Here is a 23,262-nt window from a genome sequence, read left to right as displayed (position 1 = left end):
AGTATGACTGTCGGTGTGTACGGATACGACGTCAGTATGGAAATAAAGCACTTCCGAGCTCCGCGAAAAATGCATACGTTCCCGCTGGCTAACCCTTGAAACCTTCCTCCGAGATCCCCGCCAATCCCTCCTCGTCACCAGCTCGTCCCCCAAAAACCGGCAACTCTACGCGATACGGAGTACGATTAGAACTACAAGAGAAGGAAGTCGTTACGCGCCTTCGGGATCACCTAAGAGCTGATAAAATTCACTTCGTCTTTGTAGACATCAACTTTTTTCCTCGTAGCCAATTCTAATGTCTTATGCGGGTTTGATGAATTTTAACGAGCTCCGGAAATTATCATCACCGACTATAAATATATTCGTTCTTCTAATATCTGCTGTATAATCTATCTATAGTTTATCTAGTATATCTATTTAACGTGAAACAAGATAATTTGGTTATAATCGTACATTATCTTTCCAAGCTTATAATAAATTTAATCTTTTATAAGAAGATTGAAAAAAATGTTCCAATAAAAAAATCTATCTTGTATAATAAGTTATAAATAATTTAAAATCTAAAAATAATGCTAAGTTTTTACAAAAAATGAGTAACATTTTAATATTTTAAACTACCTGTTATCATGTTAATCGCATATTTAGAAGACTCAACGAAATATTAAAATTACATCTTACGTTAGCATATCGTCAATTAGTTTACTCAACGTGACCCACTGGTTTAACGCGAGCAAGCTTCTCTTTATACTAGCGGGTAACGTGTGAACATTCTCATAGCTTCAGTTTCAGATTGCACAGGAAGTTTCATGATCGTATTGTCTAAGTAACACGAAGCGGTAGGTGGCAAAGAGGAAGAGAAGAAACGCACGCGGAACGATGTAGATAGTGAGAAAAGAAGCTGATGAACACCGACGGCGAATGGATTCGCGTGGAAAATCTGCGAGTAACGATTTTAGCACGAGAAACTGGGTGCTAACCATTTCCAACCAAAGACGATGCGATAGCGTTTCATTTACATAACCGTAATTCTACTTAGTGGCGGATACCTAATTCCCTCATACGTTTCCGTTTCTCCGCCGCGCCGCCGTGCCAGAATTCGCGGTATTTAGGCGACCGCCGATTTAGCTGAGTACTTTCTCGAGACAAACACTTTCAAATGTGCAAACTTGTAATCCACATTACCGCGGGCCAATCTCTGCAAATGGACTCGAAAACAACATGTTCCTGTAATATCCTACGCTGGTTAATGTGCCAATATTTACGACCGGTCTTGGTACAGAGCATAGTTGTAAATAGAGAGTAAATCACGTAACGCTAATGACATAGAAAAGAAACGTTTATTATATAAGAATTGCAATTCATTATCATTCAGTTTTCATTATCACATTCAATACTGTCTCATAATAAAAATAGGATAAAGGTAACAAAAGGAGTAGAAATAAAAATTAAGCTCTATTTACAAAGTATTCATATATTTACATGAGGAGCATATATTAAGAGTACAGGCTAATAAGATCGTTATATCCGACGAGTGATAGCATCGATTGCTCATCGGATATAAGACTCTCTCTCTCTCTCTGCGTATATGTATAAAATATAAATTAAAGTCCTAATAAAATGTATATAAATTAAAATTCTTAAAAAAAAGGTGGATATGGGTTAGGAGCAAATGGATGCGTTTTATGGCTTGGCAGTATCGTCACTGCGTACTTTGTAACAATGAGCGTCTCTTAAAACTATACGCTCTACTTATTTTACGTATCTGCAATACACCAAGTTATGCATAACCGTTTGCCAGGCGAAAGGGCATAAAAATGCAAGAACTTTAAGATTATGCCACACTCGGGATTTTAACGGTGCGCTTTCACGACAGGCGCTCATTTTCAACTTACGCGCGGAACTGCGAATCCTGAGTCGCATAAAAGTCGTTAATACGCGAGCGGCGGAAGGAAATAAACGTACATCGCTCGCGTTCTCTCGTGCCCGACAGTAATCGACGTTTCGAGGTTGCGCTCCCCGTTTCCGCCGTGTAGCGGCCCTAAGCACGCGTACGGCATGTGTGTATTTCTTCGCACGCACCTAACAGCGGACTAGACGACAAATAGGTCCGCATCCACCGATTATCGTCACAAAGGCATGCAAAACTAAGCGTAACGCGCTTGCACGTTCGCGGAGACGAGCAAATGCGTTTCACTCGGAACGAGATTCTCATAGGAACCGGGCGCTGTTCCGCCGGGTCGTCAAATGAGGTTCTGAACTTTCACCTCGGTGAAGGCTAAAACCGTGAAAGACACGAGGCCGTCGATCAATCTCTACTCCGACCGGCGAACAGCCAAGTGACTTTACGCGGGTACACCGTATCGCTTAGCTCTATAGACTTCGCGAGAGCGGTACCGTAACCTATTGACCTACATAAGTGTTAATAAACGTCGCGTAATACGCCTCGTACCGCGCTTAACGTTTTCATGCATTGTGCGAGAGCAGCGAATGCCAGACTTTGCCACCTCCTTCGAATCGGATCGAAGGCGGTGGCATTATCAATATAAACCGACGAGAAAATCTTGTTCGATATTAAATAATTCCCTCGTTCTCGAAAGAACTATCGAGTCAACGAAATTTCCATAGACGAGGATAAGATAAGCCGCTGACGCGAGGACACGGAAAAATCGGAGCGTTCTCGATCCTCGGTCGGGATCTTAGCAAACGTTTGACCTGATAAAAAGGATCAGGAGTCATGGACGTAAAAATCTTCTCGCACGATAAAAATGCCGTTGATATCCGCATCTCAATCGCTTCCGGTGAGAGGCGAGAAATTCTTGTAGTAGGCGGATTAGACGATTCGTCTAATGAGACGTTATCGATACTGGCCAACAAGTAATTATCACTTTCACTCTTGCTTGCGTGAAAATAAGATAAAAAGGATTGCATAAACTTTCGTTTCATGCTCGCACATTTTATACCTTCTAATTTCAGTTTTTAGTTGATCAAATATTTTAAACGTTCTCTCAACGTATTACTATCAAAAATTACGTAATCTCTTGTCCTCTCTCAAATAATTTTAAAAAATAAAATAATCAAACAAGTTACTGGAAAGTTTCAACATTAAATTGCAAAATATCAACTTTTTTAGAAATAAGAATTTTATAATACATTGATACATGAAAAGATGACTGTTCGAGCTTGTGATATATGGAAAAAAATTTGTAGCTCTAAAATGTTACACGTTCTTACTCGAATAAAGTAAGAAACATTTAAAATTGTTACATACACAATTTTAACATAAATGGCTGATATTTTGCCGAAATAATTAATCAATCACAAGCAATGAAAGTAAACGGCATCACGTTAGCAGCGATATCTTCTCTCTCGTCGGAAATGAAAATCGACAAAGATTCTCTGCAAAGAGAATCAGGGCGATTGAGGCTATATTAAGAATATTATAAAATATTTTCACAAAGGCACTCTCTTATAAGATAATTTATGAGGATTTTGTTTTATTGTTTTGCTTATTTTCCCTCGTGGTTTGCGTCTCGTTTTTCAACACTGACCTAATCTCTTTTTTTAGCTCTCCGTATTTAGTATCAAAGAACAAAGCTACTGACGATTGATTTTTTAAATATTTGTTATCCTCGTCCCTGTCGCTGACTTTCTCGATTCGTTCTTGTAATTCATTATTTTGCGCCTGGCTATCTATAGTGATAAAGTGACCGTTAGTTGCTTGCGGCACGTCAGGACCGAAAACTTTATCCAATTGCTGAGCCTGAGGTAGACCTTGAAGTTGTATAGGACCATTTTCCGGCTGCTCTATAGCAGCCAGTATGTCCTGAAGTAGGCCATTGGACAACACCTGATCATGTCTGATGCTACCATCCGAGTTCTCGGTGCCCAGTCCTCCATCCGCTGGTTGTATCTGCAATCTGTAAGTGCCTTTGGAACCGTGAATCTCGAAGCCGTCGGCATTGTCAGCGGTCAGTCTCTGAGCCAGAGACAATGCCTCACTACCCTCGCTCGATTTCAGAAATTGACTAGCGTCCACCTCATTTGATCCAATATTCTTTTCTTGATTATTCTGGAAGCCTTGCGCGGTCAAACTTGCAGTCAGCGCTTCAACCGAAATTCCCGAGCCGTGTTCGAACGACGTTGCCGCGGGGTAGATATTGTGAGACTGACTAGACAATTGCCCGGAGAGCTCGTTCGGAACGTCCGCGACGGCTGTGTGAATATCTCTGACATCACTCGCTTCATCGGACGAATCATAAGTTAGACCTACGGGATTACCGTAGCTGTCTTTTAAGTTGATTTTCTGTTGTTCGTTATGTTGTAAATCCAATGTATTCACTGGGGGTCCTCCCAGAAAATTATCGAGTGGTTTTGTAAGCGGCAGTGAGTTATCTGCAAAGATGGAATTTTGTTGATTGATATCGGATAAATCGTTTTCCGTGAAAACTGGATTGTGATTGTTCACGTTTCCAGCAGTTCCTGCATTTTCAAATCCGAGTTGCAGCTTGCCGTTAGAATGCGCGGGTAATCCACCACCTAACGATATCCCCTCGCTCGAGGGCACTTCACCACCTGAAGATAAGCCTCCACTCAAGTGTAGCTCTCCGCTGGAATGCAATTCTCCGCCTGAAGGTAAACTACCGCTTAAAGGTAGTTCTCCGGTTGCGGACAATCCTGTACTTGAATACGACGCCCCGTTCACGGGCAAGAGTGGCTGCAAGGAATTGCAGTCGTAACTGCCGCCGACTGATAACGGCGCGTTTACCACAGGTGTGCCGTATGTCGTTGTTAGCGCATTACTAATTCCACTGTAGAGATTACTGCCAAATCCGGAAGACGTTGAGGTGAAAGAAGTCGGTGGACCAAAGTTAGGTGCTCCATAAGTTAAGTGTGGCATTGGTGTATTGAAATCGTTGAACGATAATGGAGTTCCATATTGAACGTGAGGCGCGGCAATTGGAGAATTTAAGTTGTGTACGTTAAATGAACCAGACGATCCGAAAGAGCCCGAAAATAAGTTGCTCGATCCCGACGTATGGCGGAAAGACACTGGCACGTGAAGATTCGGTAACTGCTGTTTTGCAGGTGGCGGCAAATATCGATTAATATTCGACAAGAGTCCCGTTGGTATTGGTTCTCTGAATTTAATCGGTTCCCGATTTCGTGGTGGTATGAAAGAGCCGACAGGAATTGGTGGTGGCCTGAATGGACCATGAAATCGAGGAGAATGCAGATTTTGCTTGTGGAAAGAGCCTCCAAATATTCCGAATGATGAAAACAATGGACCTCGTCCTCCATGCGCTGCAGGATAAAGACCATTCGGCGAGTAAGAGGAAAGAGGTGGTGCACCATAAGAATTTAAAGGTGGAGGAGAAAGCAAAGATCCTCCTGATATATGATCAGCAGGTTTTTCGAAAGTAGCAGTTGTTAAAGGCGGGCCATAATCGCTCAATGGCGCCTGCTGCGGAAGCTGCTGCAAAGACAGATCGTTTCCTATATTTTGAAATCCGTGAGAATCTCCGCTATTGCTTAGAGCATCAGCGTGGAATCCGCCATTGTCCAGCGGCAAATCTAGCCCCGAATGGAGTGAAGCGGAGTTGGCATTAGCTGAATTCGAGATGTGATTGAATGATGAGGTGTCAGAAATGCCACCTGACGATGAGATATCCGAGTTCAAAGGGCCATTTGCGGGCAACAGCTCAAATCCCACTGTCTTTATGATGGACAAGGGTTCAATGTTTGGTGTTCCGTGCTGTAAGTTTAATTGTTGTCGACCGAACTGATGATCGGACTGACTCGTCGTAGTTATGGCCCCCGGACCTTGATTGTTGTGCAGAGGTTCGTTCTCCGGCAACGGCGGCGGCGGTAATCCATTACTCTCCGAAGAAGCCGAGGACTCGCGCACGGATGTCTTCAGATCTTGATCTTCAGGATTTTGTAACGGCACGCCGTAAGAGTCGCTGGGCACATTCGAATCCATTGAGGCGCTCAATTGAGCGTGAGACAATTGCGACGTACCTTCGACGTAATTATGCTTCGCTTCGAGGGGAGCACCATATGTATCTGTCGGAGGACCACTTTGATTAGGGGTGGTGGCCAATCCCGCAATGGGCTGCCATCCATCGTACTTTATGTCAGGGGGTGTGGGTGGCGCTGGAACTCCTGGCGGAGGCGCTGGCGGTGGAGGTCCATATAAATCACCAGCTGGTGGACCGTATTGCGGTTGCGGCGCAGATACGGGCAACGGCGGTGGACCGTACTCGTCATTGGGCAGAGGATTAAACTGAATAGCTAATTTCGGAGGTGGTGGACCGTAAGTCTCGAGCGATATAGGGATAGGTGGCCCGTGACCTGGCTTAGGCGGTATATATTGCTGACTCGATGTAGCGACGAGCTTCAATGGTGGACCGTACTGAGGTTTCGGTGATCTGAACGGTGGAAATGAAACCAACGGCGGCGTAAAGTGTTGTTTCGGCAGCCCGTAATGAAGTTTCGGCGGGCCGTAAGTCGGCTTAGAAAAGAGGGAAGACGTTGCCAAGCCAAAATTTTGTTTCGGCGGCCCATATTGCGGCTTGATACTTCGTGGCGGCCCGTAGGAAATGGCCAGCGGTCCAAATACAGGCGGCGGCAATTCTGGCGGTGGCGGCGGATAAATAGGCGTCGGTCCAAGATTACCAGTTAATTCCGGAGGTCCGTATACCGGCGCTGGACCTTTAAAACCAGACCCCAACGGTGGCCCATATTCGTCAGACGGAGAATCGAAAGTATTACTTATTCTGTCATCGGCTTTGACCTTGTTGGTGGATTTCTCTCCTTCCTTGATTAACGGTACTTGCGAGGTCGCCTTGTTGACCACCGCTTGTATATGATGTCCAATTAACAGGACGCAGAACAGAGCGAATAGCATCTAAAAGCAGAACAGGATGACTAGAATCGGAGAAAGTGACGGCTTCACGACTATTGCGATTAATTGCGTTTTTTTTCTTTTCCACACTAATTGTCTATAATCATACTGAAAATAAACACGTAGGATATTATAACTTATGTAATAAAGATAATAATACGTTGCGCGCTCAAGATCTCGGAAGATTTAACTCAGCAAAAACGTTACTATTTCGTAATAAAGCTAACATCATTTTATTTTTATTTTACTAGTATTTTACTTTTTTAATTTTGCTATTAATTTATATAGCTTTACTGTAAATTCGATTACGGAATATAAATGTGAATTAATTAAATAGTAATTGCTTATTTAATACTGCAAACATTGCAATTTGTAAAAACTTAATTATTATAACTGCTAAGTTATCTTTTAATTTAATATATTAAATTAAAAATTCGTAAATTTTTGCTTTTATACTTTTACGTCTTTATGTTTTATTTTTTCACATATCTATAACAAAACATACGTATCAGAGTATACTGCGTAGATAAGCACTATATTATACGATTATTATCTATTCCTTGTTATAAATGTTATTATCGAAAATAAAAAGGAAATAATTACATGTCTTACACGTATTCATTCAAGCATTCAAAGCGCCGTACTATGTACGTGTTCTAATTAGTTCGTTGGGCGCTTAAGAATAGTTTCGCAGAGCATATGAAAATCACCTATGCTCGCTATTGTGTAGTAGCCATATTGGAGGCCGTGAGAACTCCTGTGTTATTCGCTTAAGCCCGGGAAGTCATCTCAACGTATGTGAAAATTATGTAAAGTCACGTTTACACATTCTGGGCATTAGGGAAGCGTACACGTGAGTGAATAATTACGTCAATTGTAAGCGGAATAGCAGGTGTTGCATGAAGATAAATTACGAAAAATGAATAGATGAAGTTTCTTTTGAGATGCTAATTCAGTCTATTTTTAGTACAAAACGGCAACTCTTAGAACAAAGAACTGCTATGCACACGTTTGTGCATAGCATTTTAAAACAAAGATACAAAATTGTATGTGTTTCGTAAAAAAAGTAGTTTATCAGAATATATTTACTTGATCGATCGTAATTGTTAACGATTAGCTAAGTATTCTTCCCATGACATATAAAACTAGAACGCACAAAATTTGTGCATATGTTTTCGTCATAAATATCTCTTGCAAAAGAAGCTATTATTTATGCCACGTATTATCTGCAGTAATAGATATTAGATTACTATTACACTAATAAATAATATCAGCTACATTAAAATTTCAAAGCTCTTCTATTACAGTATAGAAAAAGTTAATTAAGTTAATTGTTTGGATAACATTATATATACATGTTTTTAAACTTGTTAAAAAACTATGCTTACAATTACAATTTATGTAATTAATTCACGTAATATTTGACTGTAGCGACAATACTATGACAAGTTATATACAAGATTATTTTTCTACGATAATCAGTTACAATAGCATTTTTATGTTTCTTCTAGAAAATATCAGACCGATGAGAAGAAGCGATGAAAACATAGAAGCTCACCGTCTGTCAATGCCGGCAAGAAACCATTGGCTTCTCTTAAGTGGCACGATGACCGAGATGCAAGGCTAACATAATCAACCGTACTTTCTCCAAAGACCACGGGAAATGTTTGCAACCCGGCAACGTATTGCAATGATTGCAGTTTCAAATAATTGCATCTTTAACGATACTTGTACAGTCTCATTTTTTATTGTGACATTTGATTATTTATCCCCAGAACATGTGTTAAAAAAAAATTAGTTTAAGAATTAAAGCTAAAGAAAAGTATAAGAAAACTGAGATATTGTACTTATAAATAATTATACTTTTTAATATACTTGCAATTTCATCGAGCTCTTTAGATTTATTATCACGATTTAGTTAATAATTATTTGCTTGTCATAAAAAAGTATAACAATCATAATTATATGTTTCATACAACAAATTTTATATGTTTCATACAAAACAATTTGTATTTTATCCTATTAATGACCTATTAAATTTCTTTATCATAATTCTGCAGCAGTAAAAAATTAAACTTAATTTAATTGATATATATCTAATATAACAAATTATATTTTTATTTAAAAGTTTCTAATTGCTCTTAGATTGCATTGAACATTCATCATTTTGTTAAAAAGATCTTTGATTGCTGAATATATATCTTGAAAAATAATCTTGATCATTTACTGATCTGTAATTGGTTTAAGAACTTAATGCACAGTTATGAGACAATTGTGCCAATAATCAACGAAACTTTTCATTTTCTGTAATTCAATCTACAATCTACAAATTCTGTAATCATCAAAATAAAAGACAACAATATTGTTTGATTAGGCTAACAGGCTAATACGATAAATATAGAACATACAAAACATCATACACGCGATCCATCAACGCGAACGAGCCCAACAAAAGAAACTTCCAATCAATCGAGATGTGTTTGTCCGAAATATATTTTCACATTACTTGAATTATATCGTACACATCGAATACAAAATTTTTTAGTCATTATATATGGAATACAAAATTCATGACATAGCTATATTTTGACTCGAAAAATTTTACTCGTTTTATTATACTTTGCTTTTTCAAATTAAGTTGTTGTCAAATGCCTGAAAGAGCGACTCGATAGCGTACTGCATGCAACATAAATAAAGAATATCTATAAGAATAGATAGAATCTAAATTTAAATATCTGCCATAATCACATCGATTAAGTGCTCATAATTAAGAGAAAAATGCAGTCTCTCTACAAAAAAATTGACGATTGTCTCACTTCCTTTCGCGGAAATAGTCACTTTTATACCTGGATTACTTTTCCATGCGAATTACACTTTTTACTGCCCGTATGGAAACGCGTATATCTCACGCGGACTCTCGTTTTCACGCACATTGTAATGCACGTGGGTGCAATGACCTATATTCTTTAACCAGTATAATTATCTTTTATTTAATTTTTTATTTAATTTTTACACTTCCTATGTGTAATACATGCAAAAATTCCTCGAAGACTTTGAAGCAAAGAGACTAATTTCCTCGGCAAAGAATGGATTCGATCAGTACTTTAGATTAGTCGTTATCAGACACCGATAAGAAACTGCCAATTAGTTAATTTCTGGTTGGAAATAGTCGCAGTATAATCATAATGTGTACGCCTGAGATCCCTATCGTGCACTCTTTTCATAATGCATGCGCCCTCCCTTATTAGTACGGAAATTTATTCACATCAAAGGTGTAATGCTATTTCAGTCGTAGAGATTTTTGCGCATTAAAATGTGTTTCTTTCTTTTCTTTTATTCCTTGATAAGACTGGCGCAATACATATACATGTCTAAAAAGTCGATTAATCAAAACACAAAAATCTATAATGCTTGTATTGTAGATATATATGAATAATTAAATTAATAAAATATAAAATAATTTTAAACTTAAATTAAAATTTTTATTAAATTAAATTAAATAATTTAATAAATTTTAATTTAAATTAATTTTAAGAAAGCATGATTACTATTTAATTAAAAAATTCTTATCTTTAATTTAAAATATTTGGGAATAAGAATTTTTACATTTTTATAGTAACTAATAATATTTAATTTTTTAAATAACAACGATTATAGTCATTAGCTTATTATAATTCAATGGACAATATTAATAAGTAAGTATAAGTAAAACAATAATGACTTGATAACTGATTAATAGATAAAGTGAAATTTATTAATAATTTCATACAAGGAATTAAATGCAAAATTTATTTGAACTGCTGTAAAGCATAAATTATCACCCGGAAATGCACAAATATTATTAATTGAAGCGTTAGAGTCATCATGTATTACAAGAAAAAATGTAGTTCTATTAATAAAAATTATAATAAATGCACTAATTATTTTCTCGAAAAAATTTGTTATTTATCGAGATAAATCTTATTACTGGCACTTTCAAATGTATTGCTTATTTCTAAAATAGCATACATTAAGATGTGAAAACAACAATAAATTTTTAAGTAAACAGCTGTAATTCACAACTAACAGAATATATATATGTACAAAGATAAGCTAACAAAATCCATCTACTGTAACGTTTTCAAAATTTAGCCTTTAAATCTTCCAAGATAGACGACGTATTTTAACGACATTAAATAAATCAGAATTAAAAGTTAAAAATTACTACGCAAGCTCTAAGATACTTTATTATCTAATATAACTGTATTCGTCACATTTCCATTAATTCGTAGAAAGGATAAGCGCTGTGACTAAACTAAGCATGACGATTCAGACTCACTGCGACCTACCTTGAATTTAACCATGACACACGCGCATAAACCGCAGTCTCGACACTACACACAGATTATCCGATACTACGTGGATCTCCTTACTCTTGAAGCGTTCCCTCAGCTTTCGCCACCGCACTTTAAGGGAAGTCGCTTCTAACCGGAGCTTGTCGTATGCGATTTAACGGTGGCTTTTCGTATCACATGTCGCGCACACCATACTGGCATTCGTCGGCCCGCAGCCTCTTTGACAAGCGAGCACCACGACTCGCCGGTACTAACACAAAAAATGTTCGGTCTCGTATGAAGACCCCGCTTATATAGACTCCGAGAAGACTACCAGTCGGAGGAGTTGTTGACTGAAGTTGCTGGGTGAATCGTGGAAAGGAGACCCGAGAAGAGGAGAGAGTGAGTGCGCCTAAGGGTACGGAGAGAAGAGAGAGGAATAGAGAGAGAGAGAGAGAGAGAGAGAGAGAGAGAGAGAGAGAGAGAGAGAGACAGAGAGACAGAGAGAGGGCGTACAACACACAGAGAGATGATGTGGGGAAGAGCGCGAGAAGAGACAGCCCTCCTCATACGTCGTTTAAAAATTCTCTTTGTAGAGAAAGTAGGCTAGCCTTGCCTCGCCGAAGATGCGCCGTCGCACGTGTATCCCCCAGTCCCCGGCGACTACAACGCGTCCGTCGCGTGAAACCGGTTGTAAATCCTTCCGCAGCATATACAAAGCAGTTCGGAAGAATTGGTCAATCGGACACTTCACCCTATACTCGACAATAAGAACCGAACGTAAGAGGAGGACGTAAATTATCGCGTGTCCGCTCGTCTGGCCGAGACTGAAAAAGTGCAGTAAGACTATGGTTTGCATAAAAATGCAAGTGAAACTTATGGTAAGCTGTCTGTGTATTTTATGACTGTGAAGGACATTTGTTTCGGCAGGTTCAAAACTATTGGCCAATAACTGAGCGCTGACAGATATGTATACGCACTTGAGATTCATTATAATATTTATTCTTTTTAGGATACTTGCCGGCTCTTAGTTCAAAGATTGATCAAGAATCAGTAATACATACTCATTGAGATTTGAAGGATGTCCATCAAGAGTGCTACATCGCATGTGTGCACGTAAGAAATCTTACGTAACGCGATGCAATAATTGTAGATGGATGTAATCTTCAATCATACTGATTAATTATCGCAATGTAATCGGAACGTGTAGCAATTTTAATACGATACAAGAGAACAAGTTGCTCTTTTCTGTATAAAGCCTGTTTCACTAAAACTCATAATTATTGCTTATATCTACGTGGAATTAATTAACGAAGAAAAACAGCTATTTAATGATTACGTGCTCAAAAACAAGAAGAGTTTGTCGGTAATAAGATAAAATTAATGAAATTATAGTTGCATTTTTATATTTTTCTTGTTATTTATAGTAAATGTCATTTGATGTTAAACTCTCTCTCTCTAGTTAGTCTCCTTATAATTTCTAAATAATTATAATTGTATTTGACATTTTAGGAAACAACTTCTAAAAGTTTGTCATGAAGAAAAGTTATTTTTGTTTTCTTCAAGCTTCAAGCACTAAAGATGTATTAATTCGATAAAATAAACACATTTCAAGAAATAAGAAAAGATCAAATAGCTATATATATATATTTTACTTTTACGTAACGTTTTACGCAGAACATCGTTAGGACATCTTTAAGCTTTTAATCATGCTCAAGATTTTCTTTCGATGTAAAAAGACGGGAAGCGGCAGTTTACATACCTGCGCATAACGGATGCACACTAACATATACATGTATACGTATACATATATACACATACGCGCGCCCCTATTGAGATCCATTATGTCGTCATCAATAATTCAGCGGAAAAGTGCCGCCCCTCACGGTCTGGCTTTGCTTGTCTGTCGACAATACCATCTATCGCTGACTCTGTTGCTGCCGCAAAAACCTCGAAATAACGAGAGGCCGGCAAACAAAATTGTTTCGTCCAAAAGTCTGTGTGGTATAGAGGAACAGTAAAGGTAACTAGTTGCGGTACGCGTTGGAATTAATTGTCCAACGACACCGTCCATCGGAATTTTTTCCAACCCCTCTTTATTCACCGATTTCTGCGGGTCGAGTTTCCACCGCATTGTTAAAACGATCACTGGTGTATTGTCATCATAGAGATTTATTCTAGCATTTTCGAACATATTTTTTTATTTGGACATATTTATTGTATATTAATTAAATAGTGAAAATTTATTTTGTTACACTGCTTTATACACATTAATATTTTAATATCAATTTATACCAAATGCATATAGTACAATATTAATAATATGTTATCACATATACATATTGTCAATATTTCTTGATATAATGTAGTGTTAATAATTGATTTAGAACGATATTATATTGCTGTTTATAATATGTTTTATTTTATAAAATATATTAAGTTTTCCTTTTATAACTTTAAGTACTTTAATATACGTTTCACATTTATAACTAATATATTAGTTATATTAGTTTACAACACAATTTCTGAAATTTAATTACAAAGTGAAATTGGTTACGCTGGATTTATAAATTTGACATTTATACACATACAAAATACTATAAAGTGATTTTGTTGCATACCTTTATTTCTAATTATTAAAATCTTTTGTTTTGTGAGATATTTTAGATAGAATAGGTCATTTTTTTGCAGTTAAATCAACGGATATTCCGTCTTCGACAATATATCCAATATATCCAATCTTTCAGAAAACCTTAATTTACGTCGATAATATCAGAAGAAATTGGAAGTGTTAGTTTTATCTTTAATCTCATCTCTTACGTATGCGCTCCGTTGACGTTTATATCATAAATAATGTGTGCGCACTCAGAGAGAATTTTCTAATCTGATTAAACTATCAAACTTACATTACTGAAGTTATAGTTTCATACATTATCCGCTTCTTCCTTAACGTATATTTATCAAATTATATAATGCATAGAGAAACTTTTAAAGAAAATTCTAATAAAATATATGCATGAATAGTTTAATTTCATAATTAAATAGATTTTATTACGCGTTGTATTAAATAATTCTTTGGAATATTTTTGATAAGACAATTCTAGATTGCTTTACGAAATGCTTTCAAGAAATGCATTTTTGCACGTAAGAATAAGTGTACAAAAACGCAAGAATTGCAATGTCTTTCTTATTTCAGATCACGCGCGTGATATTAATCTAATAGTTTATTTCATGTAACGAGTAGTTAACCATAAAAGGGAAGCTATCAGTTACAGCAGGATCCATGGTCAAGGTGAACGCTCGACGGGCATTGAGTTTTAGGGTCACGTCAACTGGAATGCGCGCAGGTGCGGCAACATCTCGTATTGCCAGGTAAGACTTTCTTCTTTCTTTCGCTCGAGGTCATCGTAGTGAGATACGTTGAGAGAAATCAACGAATAAAACGCTCTTCCAATGACATCTCTAAACTATGGATATTTTGGATAAAAGTTTTTTTTACTAGCTTTAACTACTGCGTTAGAAATAAAAATGTACTTTCTTTATTACGTAAACGTCAATAAATATCAAGAACGCAGCGTGTTTAAAAGAACATTTTGAAACTTTTAATGTTTTAGATTTAATTGAAACAAATTAAACTTTTTAGGTTTATGCTTCTCCCATATTACAGCAAATGTGTACTTTCCATTCACGAATTACCCCAGACAGCACCATGTCCAAAATCGGAATATAAGACGTCTTTTAGCCATCTTTTTAGTAAGACGTCTAAAAGATGTCTAAAAGACGTCTTCTTAGACGTCTTCCCGCTTTTGGACAAGTGTGCTGTATGGGACGTAAAGAAATTATTATAGACCATCTACCATCATAGACTTTATTTGAATGATATTCCTTTTTATTTTTATTCTTTTGTGCAAGTTAATTTTATCATTATTTTTTAATTTAATTTCCTTCCAAATGCTGAACTTTATTTGTATTTAAAATAAATATATAAGAATTAATAAAATGTAAATTTATAAAGTAAAATGATTCATACTAGTTACATGAGCAATACAAAGCGTTCAATGCAAGCATAATACGCAAGATATGAGACTTTCTAATGAGTATTCCAGTATTCCAATGTTCACTTCATAAATTAAGGGCTAATACCCATAGGAAACAATATTGGCAACAATATTGGAAAATCTAGTAAGTGTCGATCCATACAATTTATCAGCACCAACTGGTTTGTCACACCTGATCTCGTGCTAAATCGTCCGCACATCCGGCAATTCACATATACCACAGCTGGCTCAATTTGCAACGAACAACCAGAAGTGACTCAATAAATTAATATTTGGTGCACATTTGCTTATATAATAAGTATCAAAAAAATAAATTAGCAAATTTGTATAATAACAAAGTTATATCTTTTATAATAATGTAATTTATATAGAGTGTGCATTTTGTAATTTGCATTCGAGTAATTTTGATTAATATGCAAAAGAAATTAAACTCTATTCAAACTTCAGTACAGTTTTGTGATTTCATAGTAACGCTCTATAATAACATAAATGATTATTTTGTGGAGATCGAAGATTATCTTAAGATTATCTCCAAAGACAGGCGACGTAAAAGTGCTGTTTATTGCCGATTCAAATAAGAATAATCGGTTCTTTGAAATGAGTTTATTCAAATGTATGCAAGACGAGAATGCACAGTGAGCTTTCCTTTCAATCGACTGATGACTTCTTTTCCAATCGACGAACTGACTTGACTCAAACCTCACTTACATAATTAAGGATGTCTTTCAATGCAAAATGCTCGACTCTCCATTCTTACAATATGTAGATGTTGTTTCACCAATGACACCTATTACATTGTGACAAACGTTTTCGCTAATACATAGTAATCGTGGCGAATTGACGCCAATCTTCCGCACGCATCTTTTATGACGAAACTCAGTATTTATTCAAGCTACAAGATATGTCCCAATATACATGTTACACGTCTAATTGCTGGGTTTTCATCATCGATGTGAATTACATGTCTTTATGTTGTCACAAATGTAGCAAAATTACAAATGCGTTTAAATTCCCATATCAGAAGACTAATTACTCTCTCTTGAAAATTTTGAAAATAAAAAGTTCCCAAAAATTTGTAAATGTAACTGCGTAAAAATTTATTATTACATTTTAAAAATTATTATAATTTGTCTAAAAATTTTTTGTTATATATACATGAAAGATTATATAATGCTCCTTGTTTTTTATTTATTTATTATATTTTGCATATTTTTTTAGTAAATTTTAAATTCAAATAAAAAATAACAGTTCTTGATAATCATGTATTAAACTGCAGGTCGGTAAAAATTAATCGTTTTTATAAATATATGTATAAATATGTAATCAGAAGATAAAACAGTTAAAAATTCACGAGATAAATAAGAACGTGTGTGAGTAATACTTTGTTGAGCATTGAGAATAATTTTTTCTGTAATATATACTCAGTCCTATTACTCGTGTCAGTCCTATTACTTTCTGTAATAACCGTGTAGGAATAAATAATATATTCAATAAAGATATCTCATAAGAGTAAGTAATACAAAAAACTTTACCTTTACATTAATTATAATTTTAAATAAAAATTTTGATATGATATCTAATAATTGTTAGAGAGAAAGACTGTTTATAATACTTTTATAATATCTTATTTGCCATATCACATATCTTTTATTTACGTTTATAATATAACCTCGACGTTGAAATAAAAAACAACTCACCGGCCGGTGCGCAACAGCGGAGTTATAACACTGCGTTGATCCTGTAACGTATAAATATTTTTACATTTTAAAACTGCGTCCAAGATAATCGATACTTGAAGTATTAATTACTTTAAGTAAATAATTATCGCGCCCGTTAAATTTCAAAAACGCGAGAAATAGATAATAATAAAAGGGTCATTCGTCATTCTACAATACGTCGCAAATGCATTGTCGCCGCCGTCGCGAAGGATGGCAATTGCTTTAAAAAGTGCTATTTTTGGTTGCCGGTTGTTGGTTGCTGTCGCTAGAAAATTAAAAGTTCGCCAACTCTCTGTTGACAATCACAACTGACAAGCGCAAACGGGAAATAATACTGATCAATTAGCAGTTATCGTCGTTCGCGACTGGCGATGGAGAACGGAGAAGCGTTTGCGACGTATTGTAGAATGGTAGAGAGAAATGACGTTCGCGACGTAATATCTTTTCATCACATATATGCCGGAGATCGAACTCCGGCCGAAATTACAAAATCGCGCCGGAGATAAACCTCGAAAGTGGCGGAATCCGCCACAGGACTGACATCAGGACAGGAAAATAATAAAACCAATAACAATAACGATTACTCACCCCACGGTCGCTCCGCCGTCGCCCGATGCCTCCCAGGCCCCCTCCTCCTCTCCTCGATCCTCCTACGTTGGACCGCATCTCCGTCAGCGCACTCACTCACGAAAGAATATCGCTCACGCGCGAAAATACGTCGCTTATGATCGCGCGACACTTTACACGGCACTCCCGGTATTAATCTCGCGACGCGGCGCGTACCTAATTACACGGCGACGGAAGAATTACGTCGGAGAAGCTCGCCGACGACGCGCGTCTGCCCGTGATGCCCTGCAGGTAGACGAGCGAGTCTAACGTACATGGCGAAATTTCGTAAATCGCGCGGCCAACTTCACTCGCTAGGAGCAACCGACGCGACGCGACGTGAGGACGCTACACACTTTTTGCACTTTGAACGACACGAATGTAATGTCGAGATCTTTACTGATCATCGATGTATGAACACTATGAACATGTGTCCATCCTCCCACGATCGCCAAATATCGAAACACGATTACATACACGAGATTAAACGTACGGCGTTAAGAGACTGTGCACGCTAATTAAACACGCGGCGTCAATCGATTTAGGACTCGTTCGTATGTCTTTTACCTCCCCGTACCGTGTTCCGAAATCGACGGCAACTTTTATTCCGACGCGACGCGAGTAAAGTCCTTTGCACAATAGGCGATAGCGCCTATTGTGCAAGGGGCTTAAAGTTGACGATTGAGAGAAGCGAGATCGATTATCCGAAAGAATATGTAATTAAAAGGCACTATTACCGAATGCGACATACCTCGACACTCGGCATCCATATAAATTCCGCGAAGCACATGCATGTATTAAATAAACACTAGATATACCACAGTTTCGTAATCTCAACCGCCAGAGTCCGACGATACATGTATTGCTCCGCGCTACGATCCGAGACGCTCTGAATTGAATTCGCGTTCGCCATATGCCATATTCGAACGCATTTGGAGATACCGCATACTTTACATGTGATGTTTCTTTTCCCGTAGTCATTTTTCAAAAACATGACAGAAAGTAAAACCCCGGGCACATAGAAAAACTCAATATCTTGAGTTCTTGACTGTGATTGGCTGATTTGCTTACTGCTTAAGTGTTTCTATGTGTCCGGGCCCTAAAAGGCATAAAGCTGGCGCTAGACTATGCGCGATTCGTGGTTCGTGATTCGCGATTCGCTAGCAGAGCGGTTTTTTGACAAAATCAATAAGATGAATTTTATCTCTTTGATTTTGTCGAAAAACCGCTCCGCTGGCGAATCTGCGCGAATGGCGAATCGCAAATCACGAACCACGAATCGCGTATAGTCTAGCGCCGGCTTAATGATGAAACCAAAAAAACTAATCGCTTCGAGCAGGCGACGAATGCAAAACTATAAAAACAAGCGCGGTACATGCCGAACGCGACGGATTTCAAGAAATTGAATGTAAAAAACGCCGGGCAATAAATTTTCTTATCTCGCTTCGATAAAACTAAATTATTATCGAATTTGGAAACACAGGGAAGGCTCGCCATCGGCGCCGCTCGGCGTGCCTTCCGAAAAAAAGAAAGTAGTCGCTCGAAACACGTGCGAGTCTCGAGCACGACTTTCGAGATTCTAATCTTTATAAGGATAAACGAATCGTTTTCAAGCGATGAACGTTGCAAAAAATAAGCGCGGTATCCCGAACGCGACGGATTTCAAAGAATTGACAATGAGTATAAAAAACGCCATCGGATCGCAGGGCAATAAATTATTTCATCTCCCTTCGCTCCCTGTCACTCGATAGAACTAAATTACTACCGAATTTGTAAACATAAGGAAGGCTCGCCGTCGCGCATCAGCGCCGCGGCGTGCTTTCCAAAAAAAAAGAGATGATCAAATGACCGCGACGTAAACAACACGTGCGAGGCTCGAGGCTCGAGGCTCGAGCATTGCTTTTAAAATTTTAGTAGAGCCTCAAGTATGCTGGTATAGGCTGCATTCCGATATTCACTGTCAGTACTGCAAATCTATATTTTACGTCACGTGTACTATAGATTTTCGTACTAAAAGTTGCTGACAGTGAATATCGCGATGCAGCCATAATGTAGCTCCCATAAGCGAATCTTCTGATTGGCTTGCATCGATTCGAGTCGCTGTCACGCGATCCTATTGGCGTCTCTCTCTTACTTGCGGCTCTCTATTAAAATCTTAGAAACTATGCTTGAGTCTCGCAGGTGTTTCGTCTACGTCGCGATAATCTCCTTTTTTTCGAAGGTTGTGTCGCGCGTCGCGCGGCTTCGGGATAAAGTTGTCGTCGATTTCGGAACACGGCACGGGTATAAGATACGAACGAGCCCTAAATCGAGTGACGCCGTGTGTTTAATTAGCGAGCACAGTCTCTCAACTCTCAACGCCGTACGTTTAACCTCGTATGCAATCATGTTTCGATATTTGGCGATCGTGGGAGGATGCGGACACAAGTTCATACGTCGAGATGATCAGTAAAGATCTCGACATTACATTCGTCGTTCAAAGTGCGAAAAGTGTGTTAAGCAGACTCCTCGCGACGCGACGTTTGCTCCGGACGAGAGTGACGAGTGAAGTTGGCCGCGCAATTTAAGAAATTATCTCCGCCATGTTAGCGTCCACCTGCGGGACATCGTGGGCCGACGGGCGTCAAGCGGATCGTAGTTTCATTCATAGCTGCTCTGCCGTAATTCTTCTATCGCCGTATAACTAAGGCTGCGGTCCACTTGACGCTACAAATGCTCCGAAGCATTCCTCTTCTCTTTTCTTTCAATGAAGAAAGAAGGAGAAGAAGGACGCTCCAAAGAATTTGTAGCGTCAAGTGGACCGCAGCCTAAGTACGCGTTGCGTCGCGAGATTAAATACCGGGAGTGCCGTGCAAAGTGTTGCGCGATCATTAGCGATGATATTTTCGCGCCTGAAGGATATTTTCGTGAGTGAGTGCTCCGACGGAGATGCGAAGGCGGACCGTGTAGAGGAGAAGGAGGCCTGGAAGGCATCGGGCGACGGCGGAGCGACCGTGAGGTGAGTAATAATTAATAATTCGTTTATTATTTTGCTTCGTTTCGTCGCGAATTCCGCCACTTTCTCGAACGCGACTTGATTCGCCCCGATTCGCCCATTGCATGACACTCATCATCACTCGTACAATACTGTTCGAGGTTTAACTCCGGTACGATTTCGCCGGAGTTCGATCTTTGACATATGCGAGATATTACGTCGCAAACGTCGCGTCTCTCTTATTCGTAATATTGCTCGCACGATTTTTCGCGGATTAATTACGCGAAACGAGTTAATGCGGAAATATGCAGCCGCTTACGACGCCGACGCCGGCGGCCGCGATTGTTTTTTGCATTAACATTTTAAAATCAGATAGCTGTTGAAATGATGTTTTAACGGGCGCGATATTTATATATTTATTTGAAGTATTGATTGTGTTGGACACCGTTTTAATATAAAAATATTTTTGTGTTTCAGATCAACGCAGTGTTACAACTCCGCCGTTGCGCATCGGCCGGTAAGTTATTTTTTAAATATATTTCAATGTCGAGGCAATGGATTTATAATAATTATATTACAAACGTAAATGCAAATGAGAAATAAGATATTGTAAAAAAATCACGAACAATCTTTTTAATAATTATGAGACATTATATCAAAATTTTTATTTAAAATGATAATGTAGTGGTACAGTTTTACTTATCCTCATGAAATATCTTTATTCAATATATTATTTATTCTTACATTTATTACAGAAATAATTAAAACATTAAAGATTAAGAATAGAAAAATATTTTACAAGTAATATTTTACAAGTGAACTAATATATTGTAATATATGTATTATAATCTATTGCCTTCAAATGGATAGGCTGGGAAATAGATAGAGATTCTCTCTCTAGAGAATATTTTTATAATTTATAATCCTCTGCCGACTTTTTATTACACAAGGTTACGCACTTTCAGTGATAGTGCTAGACCGCGGTTTCCCCCGTATCTTGATTGATAACTATAAAATCACGGTTCGGTATGCCCATCAGTCAGCCTATCCCTACTTCATTCTTACCACTCATGTTGCCGAGAAGTCGTGGCTTCATTCTGACATCACTGCTCATAAATCCGTTGTCATAAAAAGGAACGAGCGAATTTTCGTAATATTCGCTTCTGTAACTGAGCGGTGAAACGAAGCGCGCGCGAACATCATAATACAACGCTGAGAATTCGGTGCTTCGAGTGCCTGCTTTTTATCTCGCATTTTACTCGCGCCGATCTCGACGTGTCGTAAGCCTGACAAATACTAGGAAACCCCTTGCCCCTTTACGCAGGTTCAAACAATTCATTCGTGACGTATTCCGGTCTGCGCCTTCGAGAAAACGAAATTTAATTTATATATAGGAACTCTTCTTTTCCCAGAACCGCTTGATCACAATCGCTTAATTATGTCTCGGAAAAAAAAGAAACACAAGTCATTAAAAATATCGGGCAAGTAACGCCCGATGTGAAGAGCGATATTCGCAGCGCGAAGAACGTCCGACCGTGACAAGAAATCGAAAAATTCTCACCGCAAAAAGTTTGGTCGGTTTCTCGCGGTGTGTCGTAATTGCATTTTCCCTTACAAAGTCATCCCACCGAATCGATGACTGGGAGCTTACCTCCGCGCGCCGCGTTCTCGACTCTTTTTCTGTCCCCTCGCCGTCGCCAACGGTATATCAGGTAATGACGCGGGCGCGAAATTGGTTTGATGTCGGCCATTATCGGAGAAAGTTTACAGCGTTCGTGTTTTACCGGAGTTTATCATCTCAGTTTCTTCCCCTCCTACGTAGAGCTATCACCGTCTACTCGCTTCGGTTCAGGTAGTCGCGAATTAGGATACTCCTGCGCGCCGAAATGTTCCTCGATCGTCAAAATTTATCTACCCTCTGGTTTACAGCGTGCAGTTCCATGCCAAAAAATCATAATACATAATACTTCATGTTTCAGCCTATCCATTTTTTAATTTAATTTTCACAACAATATAATATTCTCTCTTCACATATTAAACATGATAAATGAAAAACAGGTAAGATACTTTTTTTAAAAAAGAAAGTAAGATAGTATTCCTAAATTAAAATAGACTTGATCTTTATTAATAAATATATTAATAAAATTTAATAATTAGGAAGAGATACTGAAGCACCGATAATATTGCTTCCTCTTGATATTTCCTGGAAATATTTTATTGGTTGATATGTAATCTTGCGATTTAATAAACATTTCGCGTAATACCTCAACCATATCGCATTGGAAAGTTAAGGTTGTTTGATAAAATCGTGTGATAAGATATGCATGTGAAAATATTGGGATTTATAGGATGTATCTTTTTTATTTTACGAAACATCTATTTAATTTTGATTTTAGCTTAGCTGATTATTAATTGCGACTTGAGCTAGAGTAATTAGTTGTATTGCGTTTATAGTCATAGTATTAATTGATAAAATAGTCAGTTAAGCTTGTACGACAAAGTAGGGCACTGCAGAGAAATTGAACTATAGTAAATTCGTCAATGCATGCGAAAGACCTATTTGTTTATTTTACGCATCATAATAGCGGCCGACGAATGCACGAATCATTCGTTTCTCGTGCTGTTAACCAATAATAGAACTCATGCTGCCGCTTGTTGAAAATGAGTCTGTAATCAGGTTTCACTGTAA

General features: G+C 37.9%; 2 protein-coding genes across 6 annotated transcripts in view; both read right to left on the bottom strand.

The window, feature by feature from the left end:
- The window catches only part of LOC139808652 (nucleolysin TIAR), a 524,179-nt gene that overhangs the window by 474,850 nt on the left and 26,067 nt on the right, over positions 1-23,262 (bottom strand). The window lies entirely within an intron of this gene.
- LOC139808650 (uncharacterized) lies at positions 1,481-11,464 on the bottom strand. The gene is made up of 2 exons (XM_071770862.1): positions 11,233-11,464; positions 1,481-6,907 (listed from the first exon to the last, which is right to left on the bottom strand). Exons 1-2 carry the CDS (start codon positions 11,245-11,247, stop codon positions 3,479-3,481), a joined length of 3,444 nt encoding a protein of 1,147 aa, XP_071626963.1. The 5' UTR covers positions 11,248-11,464; the 3' UTR covers positions 1,481-3,478.

This window comes from Temnothorax longispinosus, chromosome 2 (assembly GCF_030848805.1).
Source record: "Temnothorax longispinosus isolate EJ_2023e chromosome 2, Tlon_JGU_v1, whole genome shotgun sequence".
NCBI classification, from domain to species: domain Eukaryota; kingdom Metazoa; phylum Arthropoda; class Insecta; order Hymenoptera; family Formicidae; genus Temnothorax; species Temnothorax longispinosus.
The sequence above is the reverse complement of the archived record's forward strand: the minus strand, read 5'-3'. Positions and strand labels throughout refer to the sequence as shown.